The sequence below is a fragment of the Tachysurus fulvidraco genome, chromosome 12, assembly GCF_022655615.1.
Source record: "Tachysurus fulvidraco isolate hzauxx_2018 chromosome 12, HZAU_PFXX_2.0, whole genome shotgun sequence".
Taxonomy (NCBI): Eukaryota; Metazoa; Chordata; class Actinopteri; order Siluriformes; family Bagridae; genus Tachysurus; species Tachysurus fulvidraco.
The window spans coordinates 23,114,523-23,127,839 of NC_062529.1; the positions used below are offsets into that span (position 1 = coordinate 23,114,523).

Genomic DNA, 13,317 nt, shown 5'->3' on the forward strand with positions numbered 1-13,317 from the left:
ACGTTTCCCAAAACAGGAAAGTATTCAGGTGAGAGAAATGTATGCTTTCGGGATTCCAGGTATAACGAGAGTGAGTGTGAGAGAGAGAGAGAGAGAGAGAGAGAGAGAGAGAGAGAGAGAGAGAGAATGATGATGATGATGATGGTGGTGGTGGAATAACTGAACAATTCCTATAACACCAGTAAAAACCAAAACATTTCTCTTATCCACTACACAACATTAAATAAATAAATATTTGAAAATAAAATAAATCCATTCATCCATCCATCAATTCATTTTCTGTAGCACTTATCCTACACAGGATCACTGGGATCTTGGAGTCTACTCAAATACTCAAGACACCCTAGTCAAGACATGTTACCAACTCATCTCAGGGCATAATCACAAACTACAGACAATGTTGAGATGCCGATCAGCCTACAGCGCTTGTCATGGGACTTGGAGAAAAGCAGAGAACCCAAAGATAACCCCTGTAGCCTGGGGAGAACATGCAAACACCACCAACACACAGGGTGGAGGCAGGAATCCTACCCACTTATCCGCCTGTAAGTAGAATAACACACTTGATACCACGTCATATGAAAATAATCCATTTTTATTTACATCCACAAGGGAACGTTTCGTATAACTGTACGTTTCCACAGCAGATCTGAAATTAGTTCTAGCTCAGGGCTTTATAATGAAATGGCACATTCCTTCAAATAAGTGACTGTAACAATTATTAACATCTAGTACCACAGGGAACTGTGTGTGTGTGTGTGTGTGTGTGTGTGTGTGTGTGTGTGTGTGTGTGTGTGTGTGTGTGAGAAGTTTGCCAGAGGTGGGAAGTAACGGAGTAAAAATACTTCGTTACTGTACTTAAGTACATTTTTCTGGTATCAGTACTTTACTCCACTATTTATTTTTCGGACAACTTTTTACTTTTACTCATTACATTTTTACACAAATATCTGTACTATTTACTTCTTAAATTTTCAAAACGGACTCGTTACTTTTAGTATTATTTCTTCTCATTGAGCGCTGTTTCCAGCCTATCGTCCTATCATTGTGCGGCTTTTTCTCCATGTGACTGGTGCACTGTATTATTTACTGCCTATCAGACATAGACTAAGGATAGCGGAGCTAACAATGAGCAGCGCCTACAAAAGGAATGGCTAATGTTAATTCAGAGGGAGTCACCGATGTTAAAATAACTAACAACGAGGACATTCCTGAACACACATGGCCATATATGAGGGAGATGTTTGAAATAATCGGCGTCAAAAAGGATTCCTGGCGAATGCGTTGCGAATTGTGTCAAACCAGGGGAGGTTCTAGCCCTTTTTTAGGGTGGCTTCAGCCCCCTGTCTGTAATCTCAGCCACCCTAAAACTATAAGGATCATTTTTACTTTCATAAGTAAACAATACAAATTACGTTAAACATTATATTTCCAAAAGTATTGGGTCACCTGACCTTTCCTGCTATATGTGGTTGTTTTCTGATCTCATCCCTACTGAACACCTTTGGGATGAATCTGAACACTGACTCCACCCTACCTCACCTACATCAGTGCCTGACTTTTGTAACACTCTTGTGGCTGATGAGCACAAATATCCATCAGCACACTCCATATATATTATATACACACACACACACACACACACACACACACACACACACACACACAAATATATATAATAAATAAAACATGACGTCCAGGTACCAGCATGACACTAAACAGGTAGTAGTAACGGTGACTTTTTACTTAAGTACATGTCAGAGCCCATACTTCTTTACTTTAACTTGAGTAAAAGAGTGTAGTCACTACTTCTACTTTTACTAGAGTCTTTTAAAAGAGGTATGTAGGCTGATCGACATCTCTATATCATCGGTAATGAGTGCTATTTTGCTCTGTAATGTGTTGCCACCATGTCCAGGGTGTCTACTGCTGTAGTAACCTCAGTACCATAGCCGGAGTACCGAGTATCCCGGTTCACATACAGGTTTACTTCTAGGTCATTGGATATTAGCAGAACACAAGCTTGTTCATTTAGCTGCAAATCCAAGCCATTTTCTTGCCTTTGTTCTGGTTGCTATTAATGTATGACCTGTTTCTGTTTGTGGGTCATCATGGTTTTGGATTGCGCTCTTTGGATTTGTTCGCTACTCTGACTGTTTTATTTGGATTATCGACTCTGGCTGTTTTGCTGTATAAGATTCTACCTGCTGTTTTGGACTCTTTTGCTCTGTTCTTTCTGTCTAATAAACACTAAGTATGGATCCTACATTTCCCACGACAGGTGATTCTTTACACCTGCCTTGTGTCCCGTGGCCCTGGAATAGACTCCAGTCTTTCAGTGACCCAGTGTAGTCTAAACGGTATAAAAAGTAGATGAATGGATGGATGGATGGATGGATGGAAAGATGGAGGGAGGGATGGATGGAGGGATGGATGGGTGGATGGATGGATGGACAAACGGATCCATATCTGGAGGTCAGAGGATGTTGTGTTTTGTCATTTTTCAGCATTATGGAAAACTGCATTATATTTTTTTTCTAAATATATTCCAAGAAACAGTGAAGGGACAGGTATAAGGTAAACGATAACAAGAACTTACTTCCTGTTCCAGGATGTTCCCTGATACTAGTTTTGACAGTAAATGAATAACAAAGTATACACGATGTGAAAACTTTGACACATTGGCAAATTGTTATAGTATGAAGTGGAGGAGGGGATTGCTGCCTTGCTTAAGAGCACCTCAGTCGTGGTATTGCCGGCCCGAGACTTGAACCCACAACCTTAGAGTTAGGAATCAAACTCTCTAACCATTAGGCCATGACGGGGGCGATTCTAGGGTCAGAGCTTTAGGGGTGCTGAGCTCCTTTTTAGGGGGGGTTAAAGTAAAGGATATGATCAAAAGGCACACAGAGGTGTGTCATTTTAAATGTATTTATTATTATTATTATTATTATTATTATTCATTCATTCATTTTCTACCGCTTTATCCGAACTTCTCGGGTCACAGGGAGCCTGTGCCTATCTCAGGCGTCATCGGGCATCGAGGCAGGATACACCCTGGACGGAGTGCCAACCCATCACAGGGCACACACACACTCTCATTCACTCACGCATTCACACACTACGGACAATTTTCCAGAGATGCCAATTAACCTACCATGCATGTCTTTGGACTGGGGGAGGAAACCGGAGTACCCGGAGGAAACCCCCGAGGCACAGGGAGAACATGCAAACTCCGCACACACAAGGCAGAGGCGGGAATCGAACCCCGACCCTGGAGGTGTGAGGCGAACGTGCTACCCACTAAGCCACCGTGCCCCCCTATTATTATTATTATTATTATTATTATTATTATTATTATTATTATTATTATTATTATTATTATTATTATTATTATTGTTGGGCTTTTAACTTTTTATTAAATGACAAATTCCTTTCACAAGATCATTATGGACTGTCCCTAGTCTCTGAATTTTTTCTTTTAAAGAACTGTTGTATGTCCATTGCTCACTGGCAGGCCACACACACACACACACACACACACACACACACACACGCACACACGCACACACACACACACACACACAGAGAGAGAGAGAGAGAGAGAGAGAGAGAGAGAGAGAGAGAGAGAGAGAGAGAGAGAGAGAGAGAGAGAGAGAGAGAGTAATGCTAGGTGTTCAGAAGTTAACCAGGTTAAATGTGTGTGAGGAATGAATAAATGCAGCAAAAGAAAAACATTAAACTTTCTTTTATTGTCTAGTTTGACAGTCAGCCACAAGTGAAAAATAACAGATCTAAATCTAGGAATGAATAACAATTCATTTACAAAGCCACAGTGAGTGTTTTCACACATACTGGTGGTATACAGTGATATGGCGTTTGTTTTCACTCTGGTTCAAATGACAGGGCTTCATGTTTCCATGACGACTGACCAGAAAAGACCCACGTGACGTCATGTTTACACGACTCCCGATTGCTAAAATGAGTATCGAATTAACGATAAACTTTAACAACAGAGACACACGTATGCTCTACACAGGTACGCGGTTTATTTGTCGCGCTGCTGTTTTTGTTTCACGCTCTAGCAGTTAATAAACAGACCTGCATGCGTCTTGCTGAAGAACATTCTACTCCTCTCCGTTTATGACTATGGGCGAGTCACCCAGGTCCTGTGCTACTCCACAGCGGCGGCGACCCGCTGGACTAAAGTATTAATAAAAATTTTAGGGGTGCTGAGCTTCTTTTTAGGGGTCACGACTTCCCTATGACCTCCCTATAGGATGATGGACTGGTTCCAGTTTACACTCAATATGGATTCATTATTTTAAGGAGTTTTGATGACATTAGGGTACATCAGGACACGGACTGATGGCATTAGATCGAATGATGTTGCCGGATATTTTCAGATCCTGCCTCATGACAGCTGTATAAATAAATAAATTCAAAACTGTGCTGCAAACAAACATCGACCGTGAGATTTATTTGGTTGGCACAAAACGAGGAGAAAACAACACAGTGGCCGATCTCTAAGGAAAGGAAATGAAGAAGTGGAAAATAAGAAATAAAACAAGCGCAGACTGGTTTTGGCTCAACACAGTAATAGACAGGATGACAGAAGAGATCAAAGGAAAGAAGGGATAGCTGAAGTGATGAAAATACAGATGATGGAGAGAGGGCAGAGAAGGACAGGGCTACAGACGCTTCTGTCTGTGGAAAATGGAGGGATGACAGATAAATAACTCGGGAGGAAACAGTAAAATGTATTAGTCAAGTCGCATGAAGATAGCAGGCACGTCCCAAATCACATACACGTAGTGTACACTACACCAGTGTGTAGTCTGAATAGCGTGAGTAGTGTGTAGACACTGAAACTGGAAGAAGAAGAAGAAGAAGAAGAAGAAGAAGAAGAAGAAGAAGAAGAAGAAGAAGTAGTGCACTTTAAGTATGCGGATGATACACTTATTCAACCAAAAACCAAATAAATTAAGTGTGAATGTTGGACACTTTATGCACTCAACACTCAAAGATTTGCTCAAAAATGGGCGGGGCTACCAGGCGCTGACGCCAAATGGGAAAAAAATTCAAGATGGCCGACATCACGAGTGGACGAGACGTCTTAAAAAAATCTTTGAAATTAGCTTATGTACTGTACGTTGTGTGGTTCGTTCTTTAACATTCAAAAATTCCTTGTATTCTAAAAAAAATTTCAAAATAAGGTTTGACGTCATTTGCCAATGATTGGGAACCGACATCTGCTTACATTTTATATTTATGGCATTTAACAGACACCCTTATCCAGAGGGACTCACATTTTTCTCATTTATACAACTGAGCAATTAAGGGTTAAAGGCCTTGTTCTGGGGCCCAAGCTTAGTGGTAAGACATTTTGTTCTTTTTGTGACCCCTCTTTGGTGACATTTTTCTTTTTATGGACTTTACGCAAAATGTTGCTGATATGCCGATGACACACAGCTCGATCTCTAATTTTCTTCCTCACACACTTGAGAATCTCAGACTTTCTGGTCTTTTTTCCAGGGAATAGCATCATGAAGATTGATAAAGATCTCATGATCTTGCTGGAAATGTAAACCTCATGTTGCTTGCTTGACTTGGTCATGCAGGTTCCTTCTACTGTGTTGACATTTACATTAAGCAGATGTCCTTATCTTCACATTTTATGCCACTGAGCATTTGAGGGTTAAGGGCCTTGATCAGGGGCCCAGCTGTGGCAGATGAATGGATCTGGGATTCAAACCCGATTATTAGTCCAACACCTTAACCACTAGGCTACCACATCTCCCACTTTGTCACATAAACATTACAGCACATACTTCATGTATCCCAGCTTAGAGGGTGGGGTGTGTGAGGAGATCGGGTCATGATGTATTGCTCTTGGAACAGGAAGAGCTGGGGCCTTGCTAAGGGGTCCGATACAGGCAGCTTGGCGCTGCTGGGGCTTTGAACTCTGGCCTTTTAAGCCACCATTGCTCCTTCTTTTTAAGGTGATTGGTTAATTGTTGGTGCCTTGAGTTTAAACTAGAGTGTCTGGTTCCTTGATGGTTTCCCTACATCCATTCATACAGTGTACCTGTGTGTGTGTGTGTGTGTGTGTGTGTGTGTGTGTGTGTGTGTGTGTGTGTGTGTGTGTGCTTCCATCCAGTGTCCTACCCTGACAAATGAACTCCTCCATTTTGTTCTTAAAGGGTTGTAGATGTTCATCTGAGGACATAGCACACACTTTCTCAGTCTTCTCAGAACAAGCTGCAGGAAAAGAGACACAACAACACAAACGTCAAGGCGCTTTTTTCTTCCGTTTGCTATCATTGGCTCTGCTTTACTAGATGATCATTGCGCTAGCCAGTGCTTAGAAATCTTTTCCTCTTTATTCTGGCTGACCTGCTGAGTGACGCATAGAGCAGGAACTTCGATACGAGTCCTGATGCGAGTCCCGTCCATCAGAATCAGGAAGTGGACGTGGCATATCACATGCGAATCTCTTCAGCAGCGATCTGTTTCACTCGTCCAGGTCAGACAATAGATGCCGAGTTATCGGTTTCTCAAAGCAAACTGATGCTTAGGCTGATAAAACTAATAAAACCTTATTCATTGCGTTTAAAATATTTTTAGATTCGATTATAGTCCTAATCTTTGGTATTAAAAAAGTCTGAAGGCAGTTGATTTTTCTTAATGTTGAAGGGTTCACTTTCCCCCAGAGGCAAAAACTAGACTAAAACTCTCACTGTAGAGTGAGACATCACAAAGACACTCAGTCGTCAACATGGACACAATAAAAACAGGAGGAATCCTGTTTTTATTGTGTCCATGTTGACGACTGAGTGTCTTTGTGATGTCTCACTCCACAGTGGTGTTAATGTGAAGCTCATATTAAAGTAAATACTCAGGACAGATTTGTTCTTACTTCAGAGTAAATGTTGATATCAAACCCATTTCTGCTCTCTGAGATGCTCCAAGTGTTTGTTCATCAAAAGCAGCTCAGATTTCTCTTCAGCACTAAAATTCACTGTAAGATTATCAAGAGAGGGAAAAACACACGTCTAAAACACACTGAAAGCACAACAGAGTCCTGATGTATTTTAGATCCGACTCACCAGACGTTTCTTTATACTGAGTGAAAATGGCCATTTCTACTCTATTGACTGCTAATGAAACAAATTAGTACAAAACAAAAACCTGTGCTGGCATCTGTGTGTTTTCTGTATGTTGCTGCTGGATGCTTGAATTTCCTTTGGAAGCAATAAAGTATCTCTCTCTCTCTCTCTCTCTCTCTCTCTCTCTCTCTCTCTCTCTCTCTCTACCCATCCTTCCATACTCTATCTGTCTGTCCATCCATCCATCTGTCCGTCTGTCCATCCTCTATCTATATATCCATCTGTCCATCCATCTATCTATCCATCCATCCATTCTCTATCTATCTATCTATCTATCTATCTATCTATCTATCTATCTATCTATCTATCTATCTATCTATCTATCTATCTATCTGTCTGTCTGTCTGTCTGTCTGTCTGTCTGTCTGTCTATCTATCTATCCAGGCATTCATCCTCTATCTGTCTGTCTGTCCTTCTGTCTGTTCATCCTCAATCTATCCAGCCATCCATACTCTATCTATCTATCTATCTATCTATCTATCTATCTATCTATCTATCTATCTATCTATCTATCTATCTATCTATCTATCTATCTATCTATCATGAAGCTACCAACCTCCTAATCAGTACCCAATTGTCGGACTTTATATGACCACAGGAAGGACATTACTCATAACAACACTTTACGTTGTCTATAACAATATATAATCACACCCTCCAGTGTAAAAACGCTACACAAATAAAATTGAATTGAAATGAAATAAAATATCTATCTATGATATTTTTAGTGGTTTAGTTTTTACTGTTTGTAGTGTTGATAAAACAAAACAGAAGAGTTAACTAAAAGGGTTTAGTGCTTGTGAAAGCTGCAAACATCTGCTTTAGCATTTTAGCTTCGCTCACTCCGCTAACCCCCCAAAGCGATAATTCACTCTTTGTATGGAGCGCAATATGAGCAATGCCATAAAGTCTCATGGGGAATGCAGAAGTTTTCAGCAGCATGAATTGTGAGTTAGATTGAGAAATAAAGCACATAGCTGGTGAAGCTTACGTGTGCTTACGTAAAGCTACCTGTGGCTTGATTGGTTTAGCAGGAAGCTACGACAGAGGTTGTGTAGGGTTGAAAGATTAGTCACTTTGCCAGCTGGACTTTCCTGTCAGGATTTGATGATTCATGTGAAACCATGCAGAAGTTCCAATAGACTAAAGACTATTATGGGTATTCCCGACTTTTCGGAATGATCTGGATTCCGAAATCCGTCATTTGAAATCTAAATGTATGCATTTGCTAGTAAATAAATGAAATAGACCTGCGATTCTTTTATTTTTTTTTTAAATCCTATCCTACATGTTTTTCTCTCATTAAGCCAATCATGGTTTCATGACATGGTTTAAGATTAAGGATATAACATCCAAATAGAATTTTAAGCAACATTTAAGTATTTTTCTTCATCTCCGGTTGATGATATGATTAACCAGTCTCACTATGATGTAGAAGAAAGCTCACTGTGTGGTTTTAAACGTGTGCTTAACTCCGGGGTTTTTGTTGCTCTAAACCCTGCTTTTAACCTCAGGTACAGGAACGTTTCACTCGTGTAATGTAGAACTCCGCAAAGTAAATAAATAAATAAATTAATAGAAAACACTCTTAGCTGAAGACTTATCGTCATCGTCATGGACCTATTACATTCTAAAAACTAAACCCAACATTTTTTCCACTCTATTTCCTTTCATACACCAACCCCAGTCTGTGGATTGTGTGTGTGTGTGTGTGTGTGTGTGTGTGTGTGTGTGTGTGTGTGTGTGTGTGTGTGTGCTGTGTGTTTGATTTTCTCACCATTTAAATCTTTGCGTAGTTTACACAGGTCGCGCCGGAAGTCGTCAAACTTCATCTGCGACGCCTGGAAAAAGTCCTGCGGCTCCGGCAAAGGGTACACACACGTGTCTTGGCCTGCATTCTGACACACACACACACACGTATATAAATATATATACACTCACAATCAGTTAAACAAGGCAATTATGCTGAGAGACAGGGTGTTTGGAAACACGTGCCAGATCAGAACAAGCTCAACATTATTCCCTAAATCTCATTTCCTCTTGTGGCGTTTGAGTCAAACACTCGGACAGTGTTTTAATTAAATCTTCTGGATCCAGGAAAAGGAGAAGTGAACTGAGTGAATCATAGTGAATCATCCTGTGTGATGTTTAATGTTTCATTTACATTTCTCGTCTCTTCTGTTGTAATCCAAACTCGTTTTTTAAATTTTTTTTTATTTTAAAAACTATATGTTATTTTTTTAAAATCCATCCATCCCATCCATCCATTTTCTACCGCTTTTCTTGAAGAAAGACCTGAGCCGCAAGGCGAAGCTCTCTATTTACCAGTCGATCTACGTTACTACCCTCACCTATGGTCATGAGCTTTGGGTCATGACCGAAAGGACAAGATCCAGGATACAGGCGGCCGAAATGAGTTTCCTCCGCAGGGTGGCTGTGCGCTCCCTTAGAGATAGAGTGAGGAGCTCGTCACTCGGGAGGAGCTCAGAGTAGAGCCGCTGCTCCTCCACATCGAGAGGAGTCAGCTGAGGTGGCTTGGGCATCTGTTCCAGATGCCTCCTGGACGCCTTCCTGGGGAGGTGTTCCGGGCGTGTCCAACCCGGAGGAGGCCCCGGGGAAGACCTAGGACATGCCGGAGGGACTATGTCTCTCGGCTGACCTGGGAACGCCTCAGTATTCCCCCTGGAAGACCTGGAGGAAGTGTCTGGGGAGAGGGAAGTCTGGGCGTCCCTGCTTAGACTGCTGCCCCCGCGACCCGGTGTGTGTAAATATGACAGCAAATGAATGAACAGTCACTAATATCACCTTTTAAAATAAACATACAACCAACCATCCAACTAAACACATAGACAGACTGACAGACAACTAACCAACCAACCAAACAAACAAGCAATTACTATTCAATTAAACAAACCAACCAAACATCTATTCAACCCCCTAATCAAAGAAACAGACAATCAAACAATCAAACTATCCACTCAATCAACCAACCATACAACTAACTGACCTACCAAAGAGACAAACAAGCAAATAAACAGGCAACAATCCAATCAAGCAACCAACAAAACAGACAGACAAAAAAAACCAAACAACTATCCACTCACTCACTCACCCAACCATTCAACTGACTAAACTCTCACACAAACATACTGTACAACCAACAAAACAAAACAGACAGACTGACAACCAACCAAAGAAACAGACAGACAACCATACAGTACTACACCAAAAAAAACTACCTTACCAACCAACCAACCGAACAAAGACAACCCAAACAAATAAATACGTTTGCTGAAATAATGAAATAGAGATAAATATTTTGCTGAAAGTCAGTCGTGTTTGTTGGCCAGCATTTTTCCTTCTAGGGCTGCTGTTGCAAACAATTAATGGAAGCAACACACACGTACATACATACACACACACACACACACACACACACACACACACACACACACACACGCACACACACTTCAGAAACCTTTTTTTTTATTATTTATATAAATCTACATTATCATCCAAATCACCTTTAGTATGACATCATTAGGCCACGCCTCCTACCTGAATTTGATGCGGATGTTTTTAGACACTGAACGAACAGAGACGGTTTGAAGTGTGTGATGACCGCACTGCACTTTTAACCTAAAAGTCTGTACGTTTTATCGTGCTGCATCAGTATACCGTAAAGCACAGAACCAGAGAGTGTGTGTGGTGAAGTGCAGAAACACACCATCTTTACTCAATTAAATACACACAACGTCACACAGCCCACATCTGTCACAGCTGTTTATTTAGACTCTCGGCTCCTCCGAGTCGGCCGGTGGTCAGTGAGCAAAAACAAAAATAAGGATGAAATGATGAGAAAAAAATATCGGAGAGAAATAAACAGGGATGGAAAGCGTACCTCGTTAAAGTGTCGCAGATAGTAAGAAACGATGAAGGACAGGAGACTTCGGGAATTATCCTGATACAGGAGAGAGAGAGAGAGAGAGAGAGAGAGAGAGAGAGAGAGAGAGAGAGAGAGAGAGAGAGAGACTTTTTGATTTTTTTGATCTTATTAATTAACATATATAAACTTAATCCTAACCCTAGTCCTAGCCCTAACCCCTAACCCTGGTATAACAAATCAGGTATAACATCATGACCACCTTCTTCATTATGTGTTGGTCCCCATTTGGTGTCAAAACAGCCCTGACCTTTTGAGACAAACTCCACTAGACGCCTGAAGGTGTGCTGTCGTATCTGACACCCGGATCTTTCAGCAAATCCTTTAAAGGTGGGGTCTTCGTTGTTTGAAAGCCAATGTCGACATATAAATTCACCAAAACAAACACGCCCCTAACCCAAATGGGTCCCACCCCTGTATCGATAGCTCCGCCCACACATACATAAGTAACCCAGGCAAATAATGGAAAGAAACGTGTCTTTATCATAGCTGAAGGGAAGAACAATACGATTGTAGATAAACAAACAAGCAAAAATGCCACACAAGCATAATCATGTAAAGGACAAAGGCATATATTAGTTCTGTGTAACAAAGCAAAACCAACGTTACTCACCTATCGAGAAGGAAAAAAGCGCCTCGGCGTCTTAAGTAAAGTCGGCCGCATATTCACAGGTCGGAGTTTCCCGAGTCGATAACTCCTGATCTAAACGCTGTTACTACACAAAACGCGGTTGTAGCTGCCTCTCTACATTACTACGATAGAAAAGAGGTGTTATTTGTGTAGTAACAGCGTTTAGCTCAGGAGTTATTGACTCGGGAAACTCCAACCTGTGAATATGTGGCCAACTTCCTGCTCCTTCAGTTCTCTCCAGCGCTGGAAAGCTGATCCTATATTAACACGTCCTACTTCTTGCCTTATCGTAAGTCTTTCTTCTCTTTCTTTCTTTGTTTTTATCCTCCATGTCGATGTTAAAACCGCTTTCTGTTAATGTCACACATGCGCACTGAACACTCTCTCCGCCCATATCGACAAGACACGCCCCTTTCTGCTCATTGGCTACACGTTTGTTTTGATATTTGTTTTGATTTTTGTTTATTATCGGCCCGACTCGGTTTTCTGAAGTATTTCTCAAAAATCCGAGACCCTGCCTTTAAGTTGCGAGGTTGGGGCCTCCATTGTTCAGCACATCCTACGGCTTCTCGATTGGATTGAGATCTGGGAAATTTGGAGGACAAGTCAACACTTCAAACTAGTTATTGTGCTCCAAACGGTTCCTGAACTATTTTTGCCTCGTGGCAGGGCACAAAATACTGAATAGCGTTTTTAACGTTAATTTTGTCTTTGTACAAAAACTAGCACATTTCTCTTCCTGCTCTGTTCCATACATAAAACCTGTCTACAAACATAACCCTTTAATAAATAAAAACATTGGACAAAATTAGGACAAAAAGGACAAGTGTCTTTTATTATTGGATCCAGGTGTGTGCTGTATCTGTTTGTGGTATTATCCCGTGTGTTGTCCACCAACATAGATCAGCAAGTCTCTCATTAATGGGGAGTTTATACAATTTTCTTCCGCTGCTTCCTACAGTATGAATCCAGACGCTCTTCCCTGCAGGCTTCGAGCTTCTTGGTTATCATTTTGTTCTGAAAGCTTTCTCTGACTTCAAAAAAACAAACAAACAGCGGCTTTGTTCAGCCATGATGCAAAAGTAGCCCAGAGCTACAGTATAAAGCTAAGAAACCTACAGTTGTGACAGAGGAATAAAGGTGTCGGTTCAGACGCCATACCTGGTGCCGAGTGAACCGTGCGAAGCTTGTCACACACCTCTCCTACTCACACTAAGCCTCTGGGATAAAATAACACCACAACAAAAGGAAGGAAGAGAAGATGCATTTACTTTAAAAGTACCTACACATCAGGGAGGAAAGTATAAAGGGAAACACAGAGCGATAAAAAAAAAAGAAATCAGCACACTTGCTCTCAGTTACAGACTCTCAATTACAGATGCTCCCATCATGCACCTCTCAGAGAGAGAGAGAGAGAGAGAGAGAGAGAGAGAGAGAGAGAGTCAGAGGGGGGTTGGGGGTGGTGGGGTGGGATGGGATAGGGGGATTAGAGACAGACAGAGAGACAGACAGACAGAGGGGGAGGTGGAAGGGGGAAAGTGAGACAGACAGACAGAGAGAGAGAGACAGACAGA

General features: G+C 41.3%; 1 protein-coding gene across 1 annotated transcript in view; it reads right to left on the reverse strand.

Moving 5' to 3' along the window:
- Positions 1–13,317, reverse strand: part of fmn2a (formin 2a) — a 54,419-nt gene that overhangs the window by 7,973 nt on the left and 33,129 nt on the right. The window contains exons 10-12 of the mRNA XM_047821131.1: positions 11,071–11,130; positions 8,947–9,067; positions 6,169–6,261 (exon numbers count right to left, since the gene is read on the reverse strand). Of these exons, the coding sequence (XP_047677087.1) occupies positions 6,169–6,261; positions 8,947–9,067; positions 11,071–11,130 (274 nt within the window). The remainder of the gene's footprint in view (positions 1–6,168; positions 6,262–8,946; positions 9,068–11,070; positions 11,131–13,317) is intronic.